Below are 25,951 nucleotides of genomic sequence, written 5' to 3' on the forward strand. Positions count from 1 at the left end.
TGCCCCTCAGAATGGGCAAGCCAACATCAACCTCTTATTTCCACCCTTCCTCACGCACCTTCTTCAGTGCCTGAGTTTCTAGCCAGTCTTTAGTCATCTGGATCATAGAACTTGGAGCTGGGGATATTTTTTTTTGTTACAGTTGACTGACACTTGTTTTGTTTTTTGCTGTGTTTGTTCCTGCTGTCTGTTGGATCAGCAGGCCCCTTCCTGGTCAGTTAGTTGGCCCATTCATTCTACATCACTGGTGTGTGAATTGATTGCCAGGGCCATCAGTCACATAGCCATTGGGTGGTTCAGGATTCTTTTCTTTTGAATTCTAGTCTGAGCACATACCAAGTGAAGTGCCTGTGACAGCATTTGCAATGAGCTGACTACAGGTGGCTTCTATCACTTCCACAAGAGTTATTACCTTCAAGCAGCCCTCTTCCTCCCCTTAAACATGAATAATGGTTTGTATGGTCTCCCACAGGGAAGTTGCAATACCCTGTGTCCCTTCAAGTGCAAGCAGTCATCCCCTCCATCTTTGTCGTAATAGGTTCATAGGTGAATACTAGTTTAACTGCCCTGAATAGCCATTCTAGGCCTAATCAGGAACCTAGGGTGAGAATCGTATCCTATACCTATACGCATGAGGGAAGGCCTTAACCATTTGCCATACCCACCTAAGATTCAGACACTGCACCCTTGCCACAGGAAGCAGCCCATTAACAAGTCGGAGCTTTGGTCCTTGGGCTAACTGCCAGAGTAAAGCTAAGCAAGCCATGGCCCTGCACTTCTTCCCCTGCCTGCCTGCCTCCTGTAGTGCCAGTTCTGCTAAACAAACCGTGGTCACTTGGATTGCAGTGAGGGCTCCATCCTTCTGTGCCATAGTGCCAGGTTGACTGACCAAATTTTGAAACATGTGCTGTCCGATCAGCTGGTATTGATGTGACAGGCCAAAAGGGTACTGTGAATCTGAACCTTAAGATGTTCATCGTGTTACCCTGCTGCAGTCATCACACTTGGGTTATCCTGTCGTCAGGCGGTCCCGCAGTCGGCCGGATTTCCACAGTCTTGGTCCGACGTTGGTTGCTGTCCCCTCATCCCTGACGTCAGTGCGCCAGGGGTACATATATTACAACCAACGCCATTTTCTTCAGTCTTTCTTGCCGCGCGGTGCCCGAAGCAGAAGCAGTTCGCAAGTGCCGGTCGGCCGACTCCTGAGATTTTCGAATACAAATTTCAGACCGAAGTCTTCTATAAAGCTAAGTACCCCGTTGGGGAAACTTTTCTTGCCTCAGACCGATGTCAGAAAAAGTTAACAATTGTATTTCTTGTGGGAAGCAAATACCTCATAAGGATTTTCATTCTTACTGCATATCTAGCCTAGGCCCTGATCACGACGTCACTTCTTGTCGTTTTTGTGCTAGATTTAATAAACGTACTATTAAAAGACTATTTGATTTCGCGCAACACTTTTTTGGCAGAAAATTTAATTATAACATGCCGTCAGAGCTACCAACTACTGGCGTGCACAAAAACCGCAGGGATAAGGATCGACAGCCCAGGCCTAAGCCCGATTCCGAGGCCTCGGTTGATCCGGTCTCCGGTTCTCCGGTTATCAGTGAGGCACCGACACAGCTCTGACTACCGCAGTTCAGGAACCCGAGACCGCTACAGATATTTTGACGGAATGTACTAGGCTGACGCAGCCTCTTACTTCAGGCCCTACCGACGATTTACCTTCCAAGGACGTCGGTACTTCTGAAACGCCATCGCCTTCTGAAGGCGTTTTCAGACCGACGACTCTTACAGTCAAAACGTTTTTCAAATCGAAGACTCCTTCCAAATCGAAAAAGGCTTCACTTCAGTCTCCTGTTCAAGGCCCTATGCCTAAGAAACAGATGCTCAGGATGGCTGAAGATTTGATTTCTCTTATCAGGGGTTCTCAGCCGCCTCCTGACAAAAGGCTTAGACAAGAGGAAGAATCTGCTTCCTCTGAACAACTGTCTATTTCTTTGGATTCCTCTGAGGACCAAGACTATTCCTTCTCTCCTTATGAAGATTCTGATGCTGAGGACTCTATTCCCTCAGCTTCCCCTCCAGAAGATTACTCTTTTGGGGAAACTTTACACACTATGAGGGAACATTTTCACTGGGAAGGTCAGGATTACTCTGATTCCAAGAAAAGGCTCAGAGAGTTTCTTTTACTCTCCCAACACAGACCTGTAGCCATCCCTCCTGTTTTGGACATTGTGGATGATGTCTATTTAGAATCCAGTTTCAACCCTGACTCTCTGCCTCCTGCCCCAGCTAAGCCTGACAGATACTACAGAGTGCCTGATTCCCACAAATTTCTTTGCAAAAGCCCAGTAGCTGACCCAGAGACTATCTCCCAGGGTCCAAAGGGGGGCTAAGGCTTCCATGGCTAAAAATCCAGTACCTTCTGAAAGGGATTCAATAGCACTAGACAGATGGGGGAAAAAGGTTTACACCTCAGCCACTTTAGCTATGAGAGCTCTAAACTGTCAATTTCATATGCTTAAGTATCAGCAATTTCTGATCTCTCAGTTAAAACAAAAGATAACCACCCTCCCTCAACAATCTGAATTGAAAGAAGTACAGGATTTGTTGCATGCCACCGAGCAGGTGGGCAAACATACCTTACAATGTGGGTTTGATTCTTTGGAGGCCTCCTGCAGAGCAGCTGTCACTGGATCAGTTATACGTAGGCATGCCTGGTTAAAGGAACAAAGTCTGCCTGATCATGTTAAAGCAAAACTACTAGTTGCTCCCTTACAGCAGGATGTTCTTTTTGGTGTTAAAGCAGAAGAAGTTTTAAAGAAAATGGAAGATAAGGCAAAATCAATGCAGACAGTCAAAGATTTCATACAGGTACAACCCTCTCGCTTCAGCAGAAACTGGCCAACAAAAAAATTGGTCCTTTCCAACCACTGACAGGCCTCAGAGGGGTAAATACAGGTGCCCAAGGGGCAGAGGACAACCACAAGCTCAGTATAAACCTCACCAATGGGGCACTCCAACCCAGAAGGGAGGAGAAAACAGGTCTCAACCCACCAGAAGGCAAATTCAATGACTTGCACCTCAGCTGGCCAAACAAAGCTCTTTTGTCAGCCCCACTGGGGGGAAAACTAGCACTATTTGCAGACAACTGGCACATGGTCACAAAGGACAAATGGGTCCTAGACATAATTTTACAAGGATACAGATTCCACTTTCACACCTTGCCGATAAAAACAGGAACGCCAAACCTGCCACAAAATCAAAGGCCAGAGGCTCAAAAACAAATTACAGCTCTCATGGCCATGAGAGCCATTCAAAGGGTACCAACTCAAGAGCAAGACCAAGGATTTTACTCAAGACTCTTCCTAGTACTCAGAAAAGAAAATGCTTGGAGACCAATTCTGGACCTTTCAATTCTAAACACTTACAAGTTCCCAAATTCAAGATGCTAACACTACAGCAGCTACTTCCCATGTTGGGCAAGGAAGCATGGCTGGTAACGTTGGACCTCAAGGAGGCATACCTGCATGTCCCTATCAGACAAAGTTGCAGAAGATACCTCCGTTTCATTGCAGGTTCAACCCATTATCAATTCTCTGCACTGCCCTTTGGCTTATCTACTGCACCCAGAGTATTCACAAAATGCCTGACACCAGTAATTGCATACTGCAGACAAAGAGGAATTCAAATATATCTATACCTGGACGACTGCCTCATCCAAGCAGAAAGAAAAGACATTCTCTTACAACATCTGGCTTTTGTGAAGCATCTACTAAATTGTCTGGGGTACACAGTAAACAAAAAGAAGTCAAAACTAGTACCCTCACAAAAAATGACATTCCTGGGTGCCAGCTTTGACACAACGGCCCAGAAGGCTTATCTTACACCAGACAAGCAATTCCAACTGACTCAATATTTCAAGACAATGGCAACAAAGACCCAATTAACTGCAAGAAAAATTCTGCAGGCTTTGGGCTTCATGGCATCTTGCATTCTGATAATACCATTTGCAAAACATATGAGGAAATTACAATGGTACCAAAAAAGCGTATGGTCTCAACACAGCCACAGCTTGGACACGGTGATATCTCTCATTCCCTGCCTTCAACAGGAATTTCTATGGTGGGCACAGGCATGTCACCTCAACAAGGGTCAGCCTTTCACCTTGCCCCCACCCAGGCAAACTATGACAACAGATGCTTCAGACTATGCCTGGGGGGCGCACATAGCAGGGCAATGCATTCAAGGCCTATGGACTGCAGAACAAAGAAAACTGCACATAAACCAAAAAGAGATGCTAGCTGTACAGAAAGCTCTGACAGCCTTCAAGGATCTACTACAGCCTGGACAACTGGCAATAAAGACGGACAACACCACAGTAATGTGGTACATAAACAAACAAGGGGGCACACATTCCTACCCTCTTTGCAGGCAAGCAATAATCTTATGGAACACAGCTCTGGCCTACCAAGTCCAGTTACAAGCTCACTTCCTGCCAGGACAGAAAAACACATTGGCAGACGACCTAAGCAGAAACATCAAAGATCCCCACAAGTGGAAGCTAGACCCACAAATATTTGCAGTGATAACTCAAAGATGGGGCCTACCAAATATAGACCTGTTTGCCAGTCCTCAAAACTACCAGCTGACAAAATTTTGTACAAGGACATTCCACCATCAAGCTTGGAAAGTGGACGCTCTCTCCTTCAGTTGGAAAAACCTGACAGCATACGCCCTTCCTCCATTACCTCTTCTCACAAAGGTTCTTTTGAAGGTCAAAAAGGAGAAACCTCGAATGATTCTCATAGCCCCAGACTGGCCACGCCAGCACTGGTACCCGCTATTGAAGAATATGGCTCACAGCCCACCATGGATATTGCCTCAAATACCTCATTTGCTCACGCAGCAAGACAAGCAGATTCTACACAGCCAGATCAAAACCTTAAACCTGGCTGCATGGCAAATCAATTAAGCAGCCAACCAGCCCCTCTTTCACAAGCAGTACTGGATGTTATTCTAGAAGTCAGGAGGCCAAGCACCAGGAAGGCTTACTCAGACAAATAGAAAAGGTTTTCTGCTTGGAAGCAAGCTAAAGGCCAAGACACAACTCAGCCTCATATGCCTCGCATTCTGCAGTATTTAGCTGAGATGTTGCATAAAGGACTTTCCTTCTCCTCAATTAAAATCCATGCTTCAGCTATTTCAGCTCAGTACGACACGAATCCACCTTTATTTTCAAATCCACTCCTAAGGCAGTTCCTCAGAGGGGCAAAAAACATTAGACCACCTAGAAGAGCTCCTACACCAACATGGGACCTCAACTTTGTTCTGGAAAAACTAACGCTACCTCCCTTTGAACCAGCTTTTTCTGCAGACCTACAGTTCCTATCTTGGAAGACTGCCCTGCTCCTGGCAACAACTTCTGCTAGGAGAGTTTCAGAATTACAGGCACTTATGGCAGTGGAACCTTTCCTCATTTTTCATCAAGACAGAGTTTCTCTACGAACTAATCCTGCTTTCATGCCTAAGGTGGTTTCCAGTGTAGCTTTAAATCAAACCATCCATCTACCCACTTTCTTCCCCAATCCACAGAACAAAGGTGAGAGACTCCTGCATTCCTTGGAAATTCACAGGCAGCTTCAATACTACTTGGATAAAACTAAGGCTTTCAGAAAAACTAACCAGCTCTTTGTTTCCTATGCTACAGCATCTCAAGGGAGGGCCATATCCAAGCAAACCATTTCTAAATGGATAGGCCATTGCATACGATTCTGCTATACCCATCATGGGAAACCAGTTCCTCCTACCATTAGATCCCACTCTACCAGGGCAACAGCTACCTCTACAGCCTTTCTCAGAGGTGTTCCTACTAAGGAAATTTTAGAAGCTGAAACTTGGAGTTCTGTACACACCTTCACCAAACACTATCACTTATCTCTTTACTCTAAGTCCAGGGCAGGCTTCGCCACTGCAGTTCTGCAGGGCCTCATTGCCTCCTCTAACCCTCTATAATGCCTCCACCCTACCTTAGCTTTGGGACTCAACCCAAGTGTGATGACTGCAGCAGGGTAACACGATGAACATAGTACAGTTTTGTACCTACCATAAATGTAGATGTTAGAGTGTTCACCCTGCTGCAGTCCAGCTTACCCTCCCTCTGATCTACTGGCTAAATCCTTGCTATGCCTTACTGATGTATTTGCTTATAGCTGAAGGGTTTTTGTGTTTGTACAGTGTTCTCACCATTTTGGTACTATTTTGGATCACCTTTTTGGGGGCACCTGACATCTGGGGCAAGAAAAACTGAAGAAAATGGCGTCGGTTGCAATATATGTACCCCTGGCGCACTGACGTCAGGGATGAGGCGACAGCAACCGACGTCGGACTAAGACTTTGGAAATCCGGCTGACTGCGGGACCACCTGACAACAGGATAACCCAAGTGTGATGACTGCAGCAGGGTGAACACTCGAACATCTACATTTATGGTAGGTACAAAACTGTACTTTTTACTAGCCTTTCACTATGAAAGTTGACAAACAAAAGAGGATACAATTCCTTTGCATACTAAAACCTAAAACGCCATGTTTTTCTCTGTTATTTTGCTTGCCCTAATGTCTTTTATGTAAACAATTCAGGTTAACCTGAGAACAGTTTCAGATGGAAGTAGCATCAAATCACATGAGGTGCTTGCAGTAATCCCTGCCCCACCCCTCCCCCACCAAGGCCACAACCTTGACCCTGTTGTGACAGTTTTTTTTATGGCATTTACATCCAGTCCAGTTCACCTGAATTGTTAAGGAGAAGATGTACCAAACAGACAACACTACTGAAGAGAGAGCTTGTTAGTATTCATTTATTTTAGGCAGTGAAAACATGAGTAAAGTCTCTCAATTTCGCACGATACAGAATTTGATGGTGATGCTAATGATGCTTTACTTGTATATTTCCATTTATTTTATTTGAAAGTGCTTAGCAATTCTAAACATTTGGTTTGAACCTCTTACAACTCGCATAGGAGCAACATGTGTTCAATTTATGGATGAGCCCAGGTAGATCAGTGAAGTTCAGAGTTTTTAATGTGTATTCCAGCCATTTAGGCCGTCTATAATTTGGAATAAATTCTACACTCTGTTTTGCTAAGACAGCTGTCTAGGTTGTACGTGAACAGTAACCATGCTTGAGAGTGGTTTTGTTTCACAAGTTTTTGTTAACCAACATATTTCTATTTTTTATCTTCTATAGGGAACTTAGGAAAGTAATATTGCATCGTGGCTCTACAGGCCTTGGTTTCAATATAGTCGGTGGTGAAGATGGCGAAGGAATTTTCATATCGTTCATTTTAGCGGGAGGACCAGCTGATTTAAGCGGAGAGCTGAGAAAAGGAGATCGCATTATATCTGTAAGCTGAGACTATCATAAGTTGAAGTTGTACACTGTAACATGTATTCTGGTTTTCTAAGAAGGAAAATAAGAAGGCAACATTGTATACCTATATGGCTAATATATTGCTGCCTTTAACTGTCAGGAAGGTTCAAGCTGAAACTGCTGTGTGCTGCACTTGTATGTTAGATAGATGGGAACTAGGAATATGGTAACTAAGTCTAAGCAGACACGTTTGAAACTGTTCCTTTGTAGAGCTGTGGTGTTGCAAAAGCTGTAGAAGCTCATTTAAGTTATATTTTTTCACTAGACAGGTTATGTCTAAGAGGATGCAAGATGTAGGAATCAAGTGTTACTTGTGTGTGTATGAAATCCTGATTTTGAAAAGTAGTGCCCTCCCGAATTCTACACTGGCATGTTTAGAGTGTCTGATTTGGATTAATCGCAGCATTGCCTTTAATTTAGAGCTTGATGGTCTTTATTGAAATCATAGGAAAGTAGGACATAAACTAAACTTGTAGGCCAAATTTATGAAATGTACAGGGAAGTGTCCCCAGATAATATAATGTTAAAGGGTTGTCTTGCTGAATGCAGCAAAGCACTCTCTTGCAGTGTACATGGACTAATTTGTAGATAACATTCATGGAGTGTACAGTACAAAGTAGTTGCTGTTAGAAGTACATCACATCCGTCTGCTGGTTATTCTGCCTCTTCTGTGTCACAGCTACACACATACTGCTTTTCTCTCCTTGCATGTAAGCTTTGGTGTAGATTGCAACATTAGATAACATTAAATAACTTCTTTATGAAGTAGTTAGTGAAAGGCCAACATGGGTATGTAAAACAGCTTTTGATCATGTGTGGACTTTCCAGGCAAACTTTTTCATTGAATCACACTGTTTATTATATACCAAAATGGCATGGCAGGAGCAGTCCTTACCAACTGTCCAGATTTTTGCCTCATATTTTTGACCTGTTTCTCATAAAATTGTGGTTTTCTAGAAAATTACTGGTAAATCATTGATAACTGAAGTCAGAAAATGGCAGACATTTGAGTTTCAGACTTTATATGCTTCAGAAAATTCACGCTAATGCAAAGCCTGTCAGTCTATCAAATTTCTAAGTTTGTAAGAGCAATATATAAAAAGTGTCCCTATTTTTGGGACTTTGTCCCCCCATCATTTGTGGCTTCATCCAGATTTCTTGCTCTAAGAGGTTGAGAGGTGTAGCAGTTTTGTTTATTTATCCATGGCTCCATTGTCCTGTAATACACATTGTATGCCCTGAGAATGCGATGATGTTTACCTTTCCTCTAGTTATTGAATTAGAACAGTTAAAGTAAACTCTCAGTTAACCGACACCCATGGGGATTGGTAGATGCTGGATAACTGTAGTTTCTGGTTGCTTGAGAGTTGCTATTAAAAGTAGACCTAATACTGTACCCTATATTATTTGTTTGGTTTGACTTGTTCTCAGGTTGGGGAGAGAGGGAATTTATTCCTATCTTTTTTTTAAAACTCTAAAACTCGAAAAATGTAAGAATGTTTCTGCGGGAGGGGAAACAAAGTGCTACACATGAAAATTGTACTGTATTTCTTCAATATTTTTTTGCCAGTTGCTTGAGTTCTGGTTAACTGAGAGTTTACTGCAGTATGAACTATTGTTTTCTTTTAGAATGGAATTACTATGAACTGTTGCTTCCTTTGATTGTATGGAGCCTGTCTCATTACTTGTTTCTCAGTGTTTCACTTTGACTGTTGTAAGTTGTTACACCGACATTCATTATCGTGTTATTTCTGCAAGAAACAGTGACAGAGTTTTTTTGGTTTTGTAAAGTCTCCGAATTCATTTGCAGCAATTATTTTTGTCTTTTTTCAGTCCCCATCTCAGTTATGCGAGTCACTCACTCTTCCTTTGATTGCTGTGCTGTTAGCTGATTTGTAAACAATGACTTGCAGAAAAAAAGATGTTCTTCGTGTTTTGCTGTTGCAGTCATAACACTTGGGTTATCTGCCTGCAGGTAGCCCTCTGTCGGCCCGCATACAGAGACGTAGTATTTCTGCGTCTGATGCTGTCGCTCAAGGACTGATGTCAAGGGTATAAAAACAGGCAGCTAACGCTATTACATCAGTCTTTCTTGCCGAGGAGCCTGAAGCAGAAACAGTTCGCAAGTGCCGGTTGGCCGCTACCTGAATTTTTGTTTACGAATTGAATAATCCTGAAGTCTTCTAAAGCTAAGTACCCCATTTGGGATCCTTTTTTCTTGCTCTAACCAATGTCAGAAAAGTTAACAATTGTCTTGCCTGTGGAAAGCAAATACCTCACAGAGATTTTCATTCCTACTGCGCCACCTGTTTAGGCTCAGACCAAGACATATCTCGCTGTCGTTTTTTTGCCTTGTTTAATGCCAGACCGTTTGTCGTCGGGCACTTTCTTGCTAAATTCTTTTGCTCTTGATCTCCGTATTCCGAAATGGCTTCGGTAAGCCATCTGACTACTGATATTCCAAAAAAAGTAAGGATAAAGACAGACACAGCATAGGTCCAAAGCTGCCGACGACACTTCCGTTAAGCTAGTCGCCAGTCTGCCGGTAGTCAGTGAGGCACTTTCGCAGCCCCTGATGCCAGCTTCAATGGATTTGCAGGCCTCTGCTGAGAGACCCATTCGGAGTCCGGTATGCTGCGAGACTCTTCTTCGACTATGGAACCTGCGGATGTCTCTACCTTGGATGAGTCCGGAGCTGCCATGCAGGCACCGGCTTCTGAGGCAGTTCTTCACTCAACTGATGTTTGACTCAAACCGACGACTTCTTTTTTGTCTAAAACTTCCGAGTTTCTTAGGCCCAGAGTACACACTACGCCTGGAAAACCGACGACCAAAGCGCATGCAACTGCTCTCTTGCCACAAAAACAAATGCTCAGAATGGCTGAAGACATTAGTACGGTGATTAGGGGAAGTCCGCCTTCCCCTGCTAAGAGCGAAAGAGACCAGTCCCCTACAGCTTCTACAGACCAGGAGTCTGATGACTCTAAGGTTTCTGATTATGAAGGCATGCCCTTATCTACTTATGAGGATTCCGATGTGGAGGAATCCATTCCCTCTGCCTCCCTTCCAGAGGATTTTTCTTTTGATGAAACATTGCATACCTTAAGAGAGCATTTCCACTGGGAATGCCAAGACTATCCTCAGTCCAAAAATAGACTCCGAGAATTACTAGATTTGCCTCAGCACAGGCCTTTAGCAATTCCCTCTGTCCTGGATGTTGTTGTTGATGTTTTTATGGAATCCAGTCTTACTCCTGACACTTTACCTCCTGCTGCTAGGAAACCAGACAGGTACTACAGAGTACCTGACACTCACAAATTTCTTTTCAAGAATCCTACTGCTGACCCAGAGATAATTTCCCAGGGGCCAAAAGGTATCAAGGCAACTACAGCCAAGAATCCCACCCCTTCGGACAAGGATTCCAGAGCCTTGGACAGAAGGGGTAAAAAGGTATATACCTCTGCAACTCTGACTATTAGGGCATTGAATTGTCAGTTTCACATGCTGAAGTGCCAGCAACATATTATGGAACTTATTAAACAAAAAGTGGCAACCTTTACAGACTGTGCAGAAAATAAAGATTTGCAGGAGCGTATGCACTCTTCCAGCCAGGTCAGCAAGCATACTTTGCAATGTGGCTTTGACGCCCTACAAGCATCTTGCCGGGCAGCAGTCACTGGCTCTGTACTGAGAAGACACGCTTGGCTGAAGGAGCAGACCTCACCAGACCATGTCAAATCTAAGTTACTAGACGCTCCTCTAAGCAAGGACAGATGTTCATCGTACATACAGCTGCAGTAATCACAGATGGGTTTTCTGCCGTCAGGCGGGTCCTCGGTCGGCCGAATTCCAAAGTCTAGGTCCGGCGTCGGTTGTTGTCGCTTTCTTTCCTGACGTCAGTGCGACAGGGGTATATAAGACACAGCCGACACCATTTTCTTCAGTCTTTTTTGCCGTGCGGTGCCCGAAGCAGAAGCGGTTCGCAAGTGCCGGTCGTCCAGCTCCTGAAATTACGAAAAATTGGAAACCGAAGTCTTCTTTAAAGCTAAGTACCCCATTGGGGAAACTTTTCTTGCCTCAGACCGATGTCAGACAAAGTTAACAATTGTATTTCTTGTGGGAAGCAAATACCGCATAAGGATTTCCATTCCCTCTGTATACCTTGTTTAGGCCCAGACCACGACGTCTCGGCCTGTCGCTTTTGTGCTACTTTCAATAAACGCACTATTAAGCGTCGGGCGGAGTTCGCCCAGCACTTTTTTGGTAAAGCTTTTGATTATAAAATGTCGTCGGATACTCCGACTACCGTTTTGTCCAAAAAACGCAAGGACAAAGACCGACACTCAAGGTCCGCGGTCTCCACCGACACCACGCCAAAACCGGCTCCACGTGGTCCGGTTCTCAGTGAGATGCCTACGCAGCCCCTGACTACCGACGACACTTCTTTGGCGGTGTCCTCTGTAACCGAGACCGCAGGTACCTCGGCCCATACCCAGACTACAACCACCGAAGCCACTGTGAGTGTTGAGCCTCCTAATGTGGACAGGACCACTTCCACCCATGGTGTCTTTAGACCCTCATCTTCCTTTTCCATAAAGGCCTTTACCAAGTCCAAATCAGCCATGCATCCCAAGAGGCCTGTTGCACAGGGCCCATCTCCAGGCCCCATGCCTAAAAAGCAAATGCTAAAAATGGCTGAGGATTTAATTACTCTTATCAGGGGTTCCCAACCCCCTCCAGACAAGAGACCCAGAGTGGAGGAAGCTTCTCACTCTTCTGACCAGGACTCCATTTTTTCAGAACATTCTGATGAAGAGGAGCACTCGTACTCCCCTTTTGAAGATTCGGATGCTGAGCAGTCCATTCCTTCTGTATCTCCCCCAGAGGATTTTTCTTTTGGGGAAACCTTGCACACCTTGAGGGAACACTTCCATTGGGAAGGCCAAGACTTTTCTGATTCCAAGAAAAGACTTAGGGAATTTCTTTTGTTACCTCAGCACAGACCTCTGGCGATACCTCTTGTCTTGGACATACTTGATGATGTTTACTCGGAGGCTTGCCTAAATCCGGATTCCCTGCCTCCTGCCCCAGTCAAGCCTGATAGGTACTACAGAGTTCCTAACTCCCACCAATTTCTTTACAAAAGCCGTAATGCTGACCCTGAAACCATTTCTCAAGGCCCCAAGGGAATGAAGGCCTCTACTGCTAAGAATCCACTACCTTCCGAAAGAGAGTCTAGATCCTTAGAAAGGTGGGGAAAAAAGGTATATACCTCGGCCACCCTAGCCATGAGGGCCTTAAATTGTCAGTTCCATATGCTTAAATATCAGCAGTTTCTGTTATCACAATTAAGAAATAAAATGTCTCAACCTGAGCAACCAGATTTGAAGGAGTTGCGGGATGTGATGCATAGTGCAGAACAAGTGGGTAAACACACCTTACAATGTGGCTATGATGCCCTAGAGGCCTCAAGTAGAGCTGCTGTGACAGGATCAGTCATTCGTAGACATGCCTGGCTTAGGGAACAAACCTTGCCTGACCATGTTAAAGCTAAACTACTAGATGCTCCTGTACAAAAGGATGTACTTCTTCTTCTTCTTCTTCTTTCGGCTTTATCCCGGTTAGGGGTCGCCACAGCGGATCACCTGTCCGCACATTGAATGGCAGTGGAGTTTTACGGTGTCGAGTTGCCAGCCCGGCGCCCAACCTTCCACAGAAGGCACACTCACACGCACACCTAGGGCCAATTTAGAGTGTCCAATCCACCTGCAGCATGTCTTTGGGATGTGGGAGGAAACCGGAGCACCCGGAGGAAACCCACGCAACCACAGGGAGGACATGCAGACTCCGCACAGAAGGCACCCCAGCCGAGGATCGAACCGGAGAACCTCTTGCTGTGAGGCGGCAATGCTAACCACTGCACCACCGTGGCCGCCCTACAAAAGGATGTACTATTTGGTACTAATGCTGAGGAGATACTACGAAAAATGGAAGAAAAAGCTAAATCTATGCAAACTGTCAAAGCTTTCCTACAGGTTCAACCACCACGTTTTAGCAGAAATTGGCCTTCAAAAAACTGGTCCTTTCCAGCCACGGACAAGCCCCAAAGAGGTAGATACAGGTGCACAAGGGGCAGAGGACAACCTCAATGATCATATAGAGGCAGACAATGGCAAACTCCAGCACCAAGAGGTGGCGAAGACAGTGCACAACAATACAGGAAACAAACCCAATGACTTCCCCCTTTTCATGCCAAGCAAGTCTCAGCTGACAGCACCCTTGGGAGGAAAGCTGGCATTATTTACAAGAAATTGGCATATTATCACAACAGACAAATGGATCCTGGACATTATAAACAGAGGCTACAGATTTCATTTTCACACTCTTCCAAAAATGAGAGGCATGCCGAACCTGCCACACAATCAAAGGGCAGAGGCTCAAATACAAATTTCAAAGCTTATGGACATGAAAGCTATTCAAGAGGTACCTACTCACGAACAAGGTCAAGGTTTTTATTCCAGACTTTTTCTGGTACCAAGGAAAGGAACCGACTGGAGACCCATTTTGGACTTATCCATCCTAAACACATTTCTTCTCATACCAAAATTCAAGATGCTCACATTACAGCAGCTTCGTCCCATGCTGGGCAAGGAGTTTTGGCTGGTAACATTGGACCTCAAGGAGGCATACCTGCATGTCCCAATCAGACAAAGCTGCAGAAGATACCTCAGATTTCTTGCAGGTTCAATCCACTATCAATTCTCTGCATTGCCCTTTGGCTTATCTACTGCACCCAGAGTATTCACGAAATGCCTGGCATCAGTAATTGCCTACTGCAGACTTCAAGGGATACAAATTTACCCTTATTTGGACGACTGCCTGATCCAAGCGGACAGCAAGCACATACTTCTGGAACATCTGGCTTATGTAACACGGTTATTGAATTCTCTGGGATACACAGTCAACAAAGAAAAATCCAGGCTAACACCATCTCAGAAAATAACTTTCCTGGGTGCCAACTTGGACACAAACACCCAGATGGCCTATCTTACGCCAGAAAAACAGGGGCAACTAACTCAGTACTTCAAAATACTAGCAAATTGTACCAGGCTCATTGCAAGGAAAATCCTGCAGGCTCTGGGCTTCATGGCATCTTGCATTCTTTTAATCCCATGTGCAAAGTTGCATATGAGGAAACTTCAATGGTACCTAAAAAACCTATGGTCTCAACACAGCCACAGTTTGGAAACAATAATACCAATAATCCTGTGTTTGCAAAAGGAATTTCTATGGTGGGCCCAAGCATGCCAAACAAACACAGGTCTTCCATTCTGCAAGCCTCAAGCAAATCAAGTCATCACAACAGACGCCTCAGACTACGCCTGGGGGGCGCACATGACAGACAGGTGCATTCAGGGCAAATGGTCCCAAAAGGAAAAGCACCTTCACATCAGTCAAAAAGAAATGCTAGCAGTGATAAATGCAATTACAGCTTTCAAGGACCTCCTGCATCCAGGGCAATTATTGATAAGAACAGACAACACCACAGTAATGTGGTACATAAACAAACAAGGTGGAACACATTCATACCCCCTGTGCAGGCTAGCCATGTCACTTTGGAACTTGGCTCTGGAATGGCAAATCGAACTTCAAGCACACTGCTTGCCAGGATTGGAAAACACGCTGGCAGACAATCTAAGCAGAAATATGACAGACCCACACGAATGGAAGTTGCATCCTCAAGTGTTTACAAAGAATAATCCAAGCGTGGGGAAGGCCAGACAAGGACCTTTCATCCAAAGGCCTGGAGAATGGACGCCCTTTCTTTCAGTTGGGCAGCATGGACAGTTTACGCTTTCCCACCTTTGCCTCTTCTGACCAAGGTGCTCTTGAAAGCAAGAGCAGACAGACCGAAGATGATACTGATTGCTCCAGACTGGCCAAGACAACACTGGTACCCACCCCTGAGGAGCCTAACGCATACTCCTCCCTGGACCCTACCTCTAATGCCTCTTCTACTGACTCAGCACAGCTACAAAACTCTTCACAGTCAGCTGAAAACACTCAATCTGGCTGCATGGAAAATTCCTTAACACCACAGCAGACCCTACTCTCCAAAGAGGTGCAGGATGTCATTTTGGAGGCCAGAAGGCCAGCTACTAGAAAGGCTTACTCCGCAAAATGGAAACGGTTTTGCGCTTGGAATGAGAAAAAAGGCCAGGATCCTAGAAAACTGAATTTGCCTCGGATATTACAGTATCTAGCTGAGCTGTTGAACAGTGGACTTTCATTTTCCTCCATCAAAATTCATGCCTCAGCCATTTCTGCAGAATACAACACTGATCCACCCTTATTCTCTCACCCACTTTTAAGACAGTTCCTCAGAGGAGCTAAGAATATAAGACCTCCAAGGAAACAACCAATACCAGCCTGGGATCTTAACTACATTCTAGAAAAATTAACATTACCTCCCTTTGAACCAGCTGCCTCAACAGATTTGCAATATTTGTCCTGGAAAACAGCTTTCCTTCTGGCCATTACCTCAGCTCGTAGGGTTTCGGAACTACAAGCCCTCATGGCTGTGCAGCCCTTTCTCATCTTCCATCAGGACAGGGTTTCCCTACGAACCAACCCGTCATTCATGCCTAAGGTAGTATCCAGGGTAGCTTTAAATCAGGCCATACACTTACCTACCTTTTACCCCAATCCTCAAAACAAAGGGGAAAGGCTGCTACATTCCTTAGACATCCATAGACAGCTACATTACTGTTTGGACAGAACAAAGCCTTTCAGGAAATCAGAACAACTTTTTGTGTCCTATGCTGTAGGAGCTCAAGGGAAGCCACTTTCCAAACAGACAATTTCAAAATGGATAGGCCACTGCATACGGTTTTGTTACTCCTTTCATGGCAAACCTGTTCCTACAGGCATCAGATTCCACTCCACAAGGGCCACAGCTACCTCTACAGCCTTCCTCAGAGGAGTCCCTACCAAAGATATTTTGGAGGCAGCCACTTGGAGTTCTGTGCATACCTTCACAAAACACTACCACCTGCCTTTATACTCCAAAACTAGAGCAGGCTTTGCCACTGCTGTGTTGCAGGGCATTCTAGCTGCTCCCAGTTCCACCTAGTGCCTACCACCCTGTGCGTAGCTTTGGGATTCTACCCATCTGTGTGAGTACTGCAGCTGTATGCACGATGAACATAGTACAGTTTTGTACCTACCATAAATGTAGATGTTCGAGTGCTAATACAGCTGCAGTACAGGTTTCCCTCCCTCCTTCCCCTCTTGGTAAAGGCCTAGTGGCTAACACCTCCTCATACAACCTTATTGGGTTATCCTTCTATGGTGTATTTGTTTGCAACTACTGATTTTTGATTATATTGCATTGCTAGATTATATATATATTATTTATGTATTGCCTTCCTTCTGGGGGCACCTGACATCTGGGGCAAGAAAGACTGAAGAAAATGGCGTTGGCTGTGTCTTATATACCCCTGTCGCACTGACGTCAGGAAAGAAAGCGACAACAACCGACGCCAGACCTAGACTTTGGAATTCGGCCGACCGAGGACCCGCCTGACAGCAGAAAACCCATCTGTGATTACTGCAGCTGTATTAGCACTCGAACATCTACATTTATGGTAGGTACAAAACTGTACTTTTGTTTGGCACCAAAGCAGAAGAGGTTCTCAAAAAGATGGAAGTAAAAGCTAAGTCTATGCAGACTGTTAAAGAATTCTTACAAGTGCAACCCCCTAGGTTCAGTAGGCATTGTCCTTCCAAACACTGGTCCTTTCCAGCCTTTCTCAAACCAGACCCAGGGGTAACAGACCAGCCTGACTACAGTCTCAGGGTATGCAGAGATCTAAGCAACGGAGTGCCCCCACCCCTAAAACAGGGAGTGTTAAGCCACCTCCTTATGGGAAAAACTCACAATGACTTCTTTACTCCACTCCCCAGCCCTGCCCAATTGCTTTTGTCCCTAGGAGGAAAACTTGCCCTTCATGCAAGAAACTGAATGTCCATTACACAGGACCGATGGGTCCTCAACATTGTATCCCATGCGTATAAATTTTATTTCCACTCACTGCCAACCCCAAGCGGGTTTCTAGACCTTTCTCCAAACTGGTGGGCAGTGGCTAAAGCCAAGTACTTTCCCTGCTCAATGTCAGGGCTATTCAGCTGGATTCCAGTAGAACAGAGGGGTCAAGGATTCTACTCCAGATTCTTCCTGGTAGCCAGGAAAAAAGGCTCTTTGGCGCCCAATCCTGGATCTTTCTCTTTGTAACACCTTCCTGGTGGTACCAAAATTCAAAATGCTTACCCTGCAACAGCTTCTTCCTATGCTAGCCAAGGATGATTGGTTAGTTACCCTAGACTTAAAAGAAGCCTATCTGCACATCCTCATGCAGGAAGTATCTACATTTCAGGGCAGGATTTATGCATTATCAGTTTTCTGCACTTCCCTTTGGCTTATCTACTGCATCCAGAGTATCCACAAAATGCCTGGCTCCAGCCATTGCATACTGCAGGCAGAGAAATATCCAAATTTACCTATACTTGGACGACTGCCTGATTCAGGCGGACAGTCAGGAATTGCTGTTGCAGCATCTGATGTTTGTGAAAAACCTTCTCACTTCCTTGGGGTACACCATCAATGAAAAAGAATCAAAACTGGTACCCAGTCAGAAGATTGTATTCCTGGGAGCAAGCTTGGACACAACATCCCAGATGGCATTCCTCACATCAGAAAAGTAAGTCTGTCTTGACAGCCAACTTCAAACAAATGGCCACCAGAACCCAGCTATCCGCAAGGAAAATACTGCCGGCCCTAGGGTTCATGGCCTAATATATACTGCTAATTCCGTATGCAAGACTACATATGAGGAAACTTCAATGGTACTTAAAAAGTCTTTGGTGCCAACATTCTCAGGACTTGGAAACAGTCGTTGCTGTCATACCCTGTCTAAGGACAGAGTTCCTTTGGTGGGCAAAAGCATGCAACCACAACAAGGGACTGCCCTTTACTGAACCCCACTCTGCCCAGACCCTAACCACAGATACATCAGACTGTGCCTGGGGAGCACACATTGACGGCAAATGCATTCAGGGCCACTGAAGCCCAAGCCAAATTCATCTGGACGTCAACCAAAAAGAGATGCTAGTTGTGCAGAACACCCTGACAGCTTTCAGATCCCTACTGCTTCCAGGACAGCTGCTAATAAAAACAGACAACACCACAGTTATGTGGTACATCAACAAGCAGGGGGTGGACCCACTCTGCAGGTTAGCCATGGCCCTGTGGAACACGGCCTTGGACATGCAAGTCCATCTGCAAGCTCAATTCCTGCCAGGCAAACAAAATTCACTGGCAGACGACCTAAGCAGAAATCTACTAGACCCACACGAGTGGCAGTTGAAGCCCAACACCTTCAACCTTCTGATTCAGAAATGGGGGACCCCAGAGGTGGATTTCTTTGCCTCCCCCTTCAACCACCAGCACAGCAAATTCTGCACCAGGAATCCTCACAGCAGGGCCTGGAAAGTGGATGCTCTATCTTTTCAGTGGGTCAGTCTCTCAATCTATGCCTTTCCCCCTCTGCCCCTTCTCTCAAGAGTATTACTCAAGATAAGACGGGACAAACCAAGGACAATTCTGGTTGCCCCAGACTGGCCATGCCAGCACTGGTACCCACTCTTGTGCAGCCTGTCACCAGTGCCACCCTGGCATCTGCACCAGAACCCAACCTTGCTCTCTCAGCAGGAGGGACAGATTTTGCATCCGCAATTGAAAACCCTAAATATTGCAGCCTGGCTCATTCCTTGAATTCTCCCCCTGCAACCCTAAGCAAGCAGGTGGTGGACGTCATTCTCGAGGCCAGTAGACCCAGTACAAGGAAATCCTATGCTAAGTGGAAAAGGTTCTGCTCCTGGATTCAGTCTAAAGGAAAGGACACAACAATGCCCTCTCTGCTTCTAATCCTGGATTACTTAGCATAGCTACTCCACAAAGGCCTGTCCTTCTCCTCCATTAAGGTACATGCCTCAGCCATTTCGGCTCATTTCAATACTGAGCCACCTCTGTTCTCACACCCTCTTATCAAGCAGTTCCTGCGAGGGGCAAACAACTTAAGGCCACCAAGGAGAGCACCCACCCTTGCTTGGGACCTTAACTTTGTACTGGAAAAGCTCACACTTCCCCTCTTGGAACCTGCAGCGTCAGCAGAGTTAAAATTCCTCTCTTCAAAAACAACCCTGCTTCTGGCCATCACTTTAGCTAGAAGTGTGTCTGAGCTACAAGCACTCATGGCTGTGGAACCCTTCATTATTTTCCATGCTGACAAGGTTTCCCTTAGGACTAACCCTTTCTTTATGCCTAAAGTGGTGTCCAGTGTGGCTCTCAACCAATCCATCCATTTGCCTACTTTCTTCCCTAATCCCCAAAATAAAGGGGAAAGGATCCTGTACTCCTTGGACGTGCTCAGATTCTACCTTGATAGGACTAAGTCCTTCAGAAAGTCTGACCAGTTGCTAGTCAGCTTTGCAACGGGGGCAGAGGGCAAGGCCATTTCAAAACAATTTCCAAATGGATAGCACACTGCATCCATTTCTAATACAAGCACCAGGGTAAACCAACCCCTCAGGGGGGTCAGACCACATTCCACTAGTGCAACGTCTACATCTACAGCATTTCTCAGGGGAGTCCTTACCAGGGACATCCTGGAAGCTGCTACCTGGGGTTCTGTGCACACATTCACCAAGCATTACCACCTGCCTATCTTTTCCAAATCCAGGGCAGGTTTTGCAACAGCAGCTACTGTAAGGCATACTAGCCAGCCCTAACTCTTCTTGACTGCCTCCATCCTTCTTCACCTTTGGGAATCCACCCAAGTGTGATGACTGCAACAATGAAACATGAAGAACATAGTACAGATGTTCTTCGTGTTTCACTATTGCAGTCATTGCATTTGGGTAATCTGCTGGCAGGTTGCCCTCAGTCGGCCTGAATAACAAAGTATTGGGTCCTGCGTCTGTTGCTGTCTCCTCTTCCATGACCTCAGGTCATCAGGGGTATAAAACATGCAGCTGACGCCATTTTATTCAGTCTTTCTTGCCGTGCGGTGCCCGAAGCAGAAGCAGTTTGCAAGTGCTGGTCGGCTGACTCCTGAAATTTTCACATTCGAGTTTCAGAACCGAAGTCTTCAAACTAAAGCTAAGTACCTTGTTGGGGAAACTTTTTCTTACTCCTTACCAATGTCAGTAAAAGTTAATAATTGCATTACTTGTGGGAAGCAAATACCTCATAAGGATTTTCATTTGTGCTCTATTCCTTGCCTAGGCCCAGATCATAACTTGCCTTGCTGTCGGTTTTGTGCTAGATTTAACCAATGCACTATTAAGCATCGGTATAGTTTTGCTTCTAAATATTTTGAATCAAGATTTAATTACCCTGAAATGTCATCGGTTAGCAATCCGACTACCGGAGTTCACAAAAAACGCAAAGAAAAAGACAGACCGTCGAGGTCCAAAACAGATGACGAAACTTCTCCTAAGCCAGTCGCCGGTTCGCCTGGTACTCAGTGAGGCACATTCACAGTCCCTGATACTTGCTACTTTTGAGTCGCAGGCCTCTACCGAGACCCATGCGGAGTCCAGTATGCCATGAGATTCTCAGAGTATTGAACCCGCGGATGTCTCTCCCTTCGATGTGTCCGGAGCCGCTGAGCAGGCACCGGCTTCTGAGGGTGTTTTGAGGCCTCAACGTTTTTATATAAAACTGACGCCCTATGCCTAAAAAAACAGATGATCAAAATGGCTGAGGACTTAATTACCTTGATCAGGGGTTCCCAACCCCCCCCCCCACACACACACACACACACACACACACTAAGAGGCCTAGGCAAGGCACTGATTATGAATCTTCAGATCAGGTTTCCATTTCTTCTGATTCCTCTTCTGATCAGGATTTTTCTGTTCCACCCTATGAGGATTCTGATACAGAAAAATCCATCCCATCTGCATCTCCTCCTGAGGATTACTCTTTCGGAGAAACTTTGCATACTTTAAGGGAACTTTTTCACTGGGAAAGTCAGGACTTCACTGAATCAAAAAAGAGGCTTAGGGATTTCCTTCTTCTTCCTCAGCATAGGCCTTTGGCAATACCTCCTGTATTAGACATTGTTGATGTGTTTTCAGAATCAAGCATGGCTCCTGATTCCCTACCTCCGGCTCCTAGTAAGCCAGACAGATATTACAGGGTTCCTGACTCCCACAAATTTCTATTCAAAAATCCTGCTGTTGATCCTGAGACTATCTCACAGGGTCCCAAAGGTGTAAAGGCCTCTACAGCCAAAAAGCCTACCCCCTCTGATAGAAATTTCAGGGCGCTGGATAGATGGGGAAAGAAGGTTTATACGTCTGCAACCGTGGCAGTTAGGGCCTTAAACTGCCAGTTTCATATGCTTAAATATCAGCAGCATGTTATATGCTTACTGAAACAGAAAATTATGTTGATTTCTGATTGTGAGGAAATAAAGAATTACAGGAATTGTTGCATTCAGCAGAACAGGTTGGAAAGCATACTTTGCAATGTGGTTTTGTTTCTTTGGAGGCCTCTTGCAGGGCCGCAGTTACTGGATCTGTGATTAGAAGGCATGCCTGATCATGTTAAAGCTAAATTGTTGGATGCCCCCTTGCAGCATGATTCTCTGTTTGGTAATAAGGCAGAAGAGGTTTTAAAGAAAATGGAAGACAAAGCTAAATCTATGCAAACTGTAAAAGATTTCTTGCAAGTGCAGCCACCCAGGTTCAGTAGGCACTGGCCTTCTAAAAACTGATCCTTTCCTGTGTCCAACAGAGCCACTCAAGGCAAATCCAGGCGCTTAAAAGGCCCCAGATACCAATCACAGGTTTCTTACAGGTCAAAACAATGGGGTGCCTCCACCTCCAAATCTGGAGGAAACAAAGCACAACCCTACATTAAACAGTCTCAATGACTTCCTCTACCTGCACCAAGCACTTATCTTTTGGCAGCCCCCTTGGGGGGAAAACTAGCACTTCATGCTCAAAATTGGCAGTTAATTACCCAGGACAAGTAGGTATTAAACAAATATCCCAGGGGTACAGATTTCATTTCCATACTTTGCCAATTCCAAACGGTGGGCCAGATCTGCCACAAAATCAGTGGGCAGAGGCTCAGAAACAAGTTATGTCCCTCATGGATATGGGGGCTATTCAGCCAGTACCAGAAAAGGAAAAAGGACAAGGTTTTTATTCAAGGCTTTTCTTGGTACCTAGAAAAGACAACGCCTGGCATCCAATACTGGACTTATCGATTTTGAACACGTTCCTGGACATTCCAAAATTCAAAATGCTGACTTTGCAACAGCTACTGCCTATGCTGGGCAGGAACACTTGGTTAGTGACTCTAGACTTGAGGCATCCCTGCATATCCCAATAAGGGAATCATGCAGAAGGTACCTCTGCTTCAAGGCAGGTTTTTGCATTACCAATTCTCTGCACTGCCCTTTGGCTTATCTACTGTGCCCAGGGTCTTTACAAAAAGTGCCTGGCACCAGTAATTGCATTCTGGAGACAAAGAAGCATACAAATTTATCCTTATCTGGACGACTGTCTCATTCAAGCAGAGGACAGGGACACTCTTCTTCAACATCTGGCGTTTGTAAAAAGGCTTCTAACTTGCCTAGGGTACACAATAAATGAAAAGAAATCCCAACTGGTACCCTCTCAAATAATTATATTCCTGGGTGCAAGCTTGAATACAACTGCCCAGATGGCTTACCTTACGCCAGACAAACAAAGGCAACTGACAGCATACTTCAAACAAATGGCAACAAAGACCCAGTTATCTGCAAGACAAATTCTGCAGGCTTTGGGGTTCATGGCATCCTGCATTCTACTAATTCCATATGCGAGACTGCATATGAGGAAACTACAATGGTACCTAAAAAATTTTATGGAATCAATATTGTCACAGTCTGGAAATAATGATTCCTCTCATTCCCTGCCTACAACAGGTGTTTCTTTGGTGGGAAGAGACATGTCACCAAAACAAGGGACTGTCATTCACTCTACCCCCTGCCACCCAAACCCTAACTACAGTCGCATCAGACTATGCTGGGGGGGGGGGGGGGCACCTGGCGGGGAGATGCATTCAGCGCAAATGGAGCCCAAAACAAATGCATCTGCATATCAATCAGAAAGAGATGCTAGCTGTTCAGAATGCTCTGACAGCCTTCAAGGACTTAACTTCATCCAGGACAACTAGTGATAAAGATGGACAACACCATGGTTATGTGGTACATAAGCAGGGGGGTACACATTCCTACCCCCTTTGCAGACTAGCCATGGCATTGTGGAACACAGCTTTGACTATTCCTGCCAGGAAAACAAAACACTCTGGCAGAAGACCTAAGCAGAAATCGTATGGACCTGCACGAGTGGAAACTGGATCCACAAATCTTCAGCATGTTAACACAGAAATGGGGGAGCCCAGGCATAGATCTATTTGCCTCTCCCCAAAATTATCAACTGGACAAATTCTGCACAAGAACTTATATGGAAAGTGGATGCCCTATTCTTCAGTTGTAAAAACCTTTCAGTCTATGCCTTTCCCCCTCTGCCTCTTCTCTCCAAGGTCTTACTAAAAGTCAAACAGGAAAAACCAAAAATGTCCCTAGTTGCTCCAGACTGGCCTCACCAGTACAGGTTCCCAATTCTAAGGAATATGTCTCAACTTCCTCCTTTGTACTTGCCTCAAATACCTCATCTGCTGTCTTAGCAGAACAATCAAATTCTGCACACTCAGCTCCAAACTCTGAACCTTGCTGCATGGCTGATCATTTAATTATTCAAACAACACCTCTCAGTAAATCTGTGGTGGATGTCATTTTGGAAGCCAGAAGGCCTAGTACTAGAAAATCTTATGCTGATAAATGGAAGAGATTCTGTGCTTGGAACCAAGCACAAGGGACGGACACAGCAAAGCCCAATATCCCTCAGATTTTACAATATTTGACTGAGATGCTTGTCGAGGGCCTTTCTTTTTCTTCAATAAAAATCCATGCCTCTGCCATCTCGGCTCATTACAAAACGGAGCCTCCCCTCTTTTCTCATCCTCTGCTTAAACAGTATCTTAGAGGGGCCAAAAATTTAAGACCTCCCAGAAGATCACCAACTTCTGCATGGGACCTCAACTTTGCGCTGGAAAAACTCACCCTGCCTCCTTTTGAGCCAGCAGCTACTGCAGATATAAAATTTCTATCTTGGAAAACAGTTTTCCTCTTGGCAGTCATTTCAGCAAGAAGGGTTTCAGAACTACAGGCTGTCATGGTAGTGGAGCCTTTTATTACATTTTACCCGGACAGGGTGTCCCTCAGGACCAATCCTTCTTTTATGCCTAAGGTGGTTTCCAGTGTGGCTCTTAACCAGACAATTCACCTTGCCAACATTTTTCCCAAATCCGCAGAGCAAGGGGGAACAGATTCTGCATTCATTGGATGTACACAGACAACTAAGATTCTACTTAAACAGGGCCAGATCTCTAAGAACATCTGAGCAACTACTGGTGGCATTTGCTGCAGGATCAGAGGGGAAGGCTATATCAAAGCAGAGTATTTCTAAGTGGATAAGCCATTGCATTCGTTTCTGCTACTTGCACCATGGTAAACCTGTGCCCAAGGGGATCAAGTCACACTCCACCAGGGCTGCCTCTACCTCAGCAGCTTTTCTCAGAGGGGTTCCAGCCAAAGACATTCTAGAGGCTGCTACTTGGAGCTCTGTTCATACCTTCACAAAACATTATCGTTTGCCTCTCTTCTCCAAATCCAGGCAGGTTTTGCCACTACAGTTTTGCATCTGCAAGGCCTTATAGCCACTCCTAATGCTATTTAGTTACTTCCTCCTATCCATAGGTTTGGGATTCTACCCAAATGTAATGACTGCAACAGTGAAACACGAAGAACATAGTACAGTTGTGTACACTTACCATCTATGCAGATGTTCGAGTGTGTTCACTGTTGCAGTCCGGGTTACCCACCCGCCATCCCCCTTTTCCAATACCTTTTCTTTCCTTCAATATATACTAAAGCCTTTGTTGTGTATTTGCTTTTAGATGAAGGTGAAGTTTATTTTGCTAAAAGTGCATTTACATATATTTTTGTTTATTTTTTTGCTCCCCATTTGGGGGGCACCTGACATCTGGGTCAAGAAAAACTGAATAAAACTGCGTCGGCTGCATGTTTTATACCCCTGACGTCATGGAAGAGGAGACAGCAACCGACACAGGACCCAAGACTTTGTTATTCAGGCCGACTGAGGGCAACTTGCCAGCAGATTACCCAAATGTAATGACTGCAACAGTGAACACACTCGAACATCTACATTTATGGTAAGTGTACACAACTGAATTTTGTGTACACATACCATAAATGTAAATGTTTAAGAGTATTCACTGTTGCAGTCCTGGTTTCCCTCCCTCCAGTCCCCTGGTT

General features: G+C 45.1%; 1 protein-coding gene across 1 annotated transcript in view; it reads left to right on the forward strand.

Annotated features, from left to right (window-relative positions):
- DLG1 (discs large MAGUK scaffold protein 1) overlaps window positions 1-25,951 on the forward strand; it is a 3,205,960-nt gene that overhangs the window by 1,863,269 nt on the left and 1,316,740 nt on the right. Inside the window, exon 16 of the mRNA XM_044070715.1 lies at window positions 7,251-7,407. Within this exon, the coding sequence (XP_043926650.1) occupies window positions 7,251-7,407 (157 nt within the window). The remainder of the gene's footprint in view (window positions 1-7,250; window positions 7,408-25,951) is intronic.

This window comes from Protopterus annectens, chromosome 4.part1 (assembly GCF_019279795.1).
Source record: "Protopterus annectens isolate FY-2018-M chromosome 4.part1, PAN1.0, whole genome shotgun sequence".
Lineage (NCBI taxonomy): Eukaryota > Metazoa > Chordata > Ceratodontiformes > Protopteridae > Protopterus > Protopterus annectens.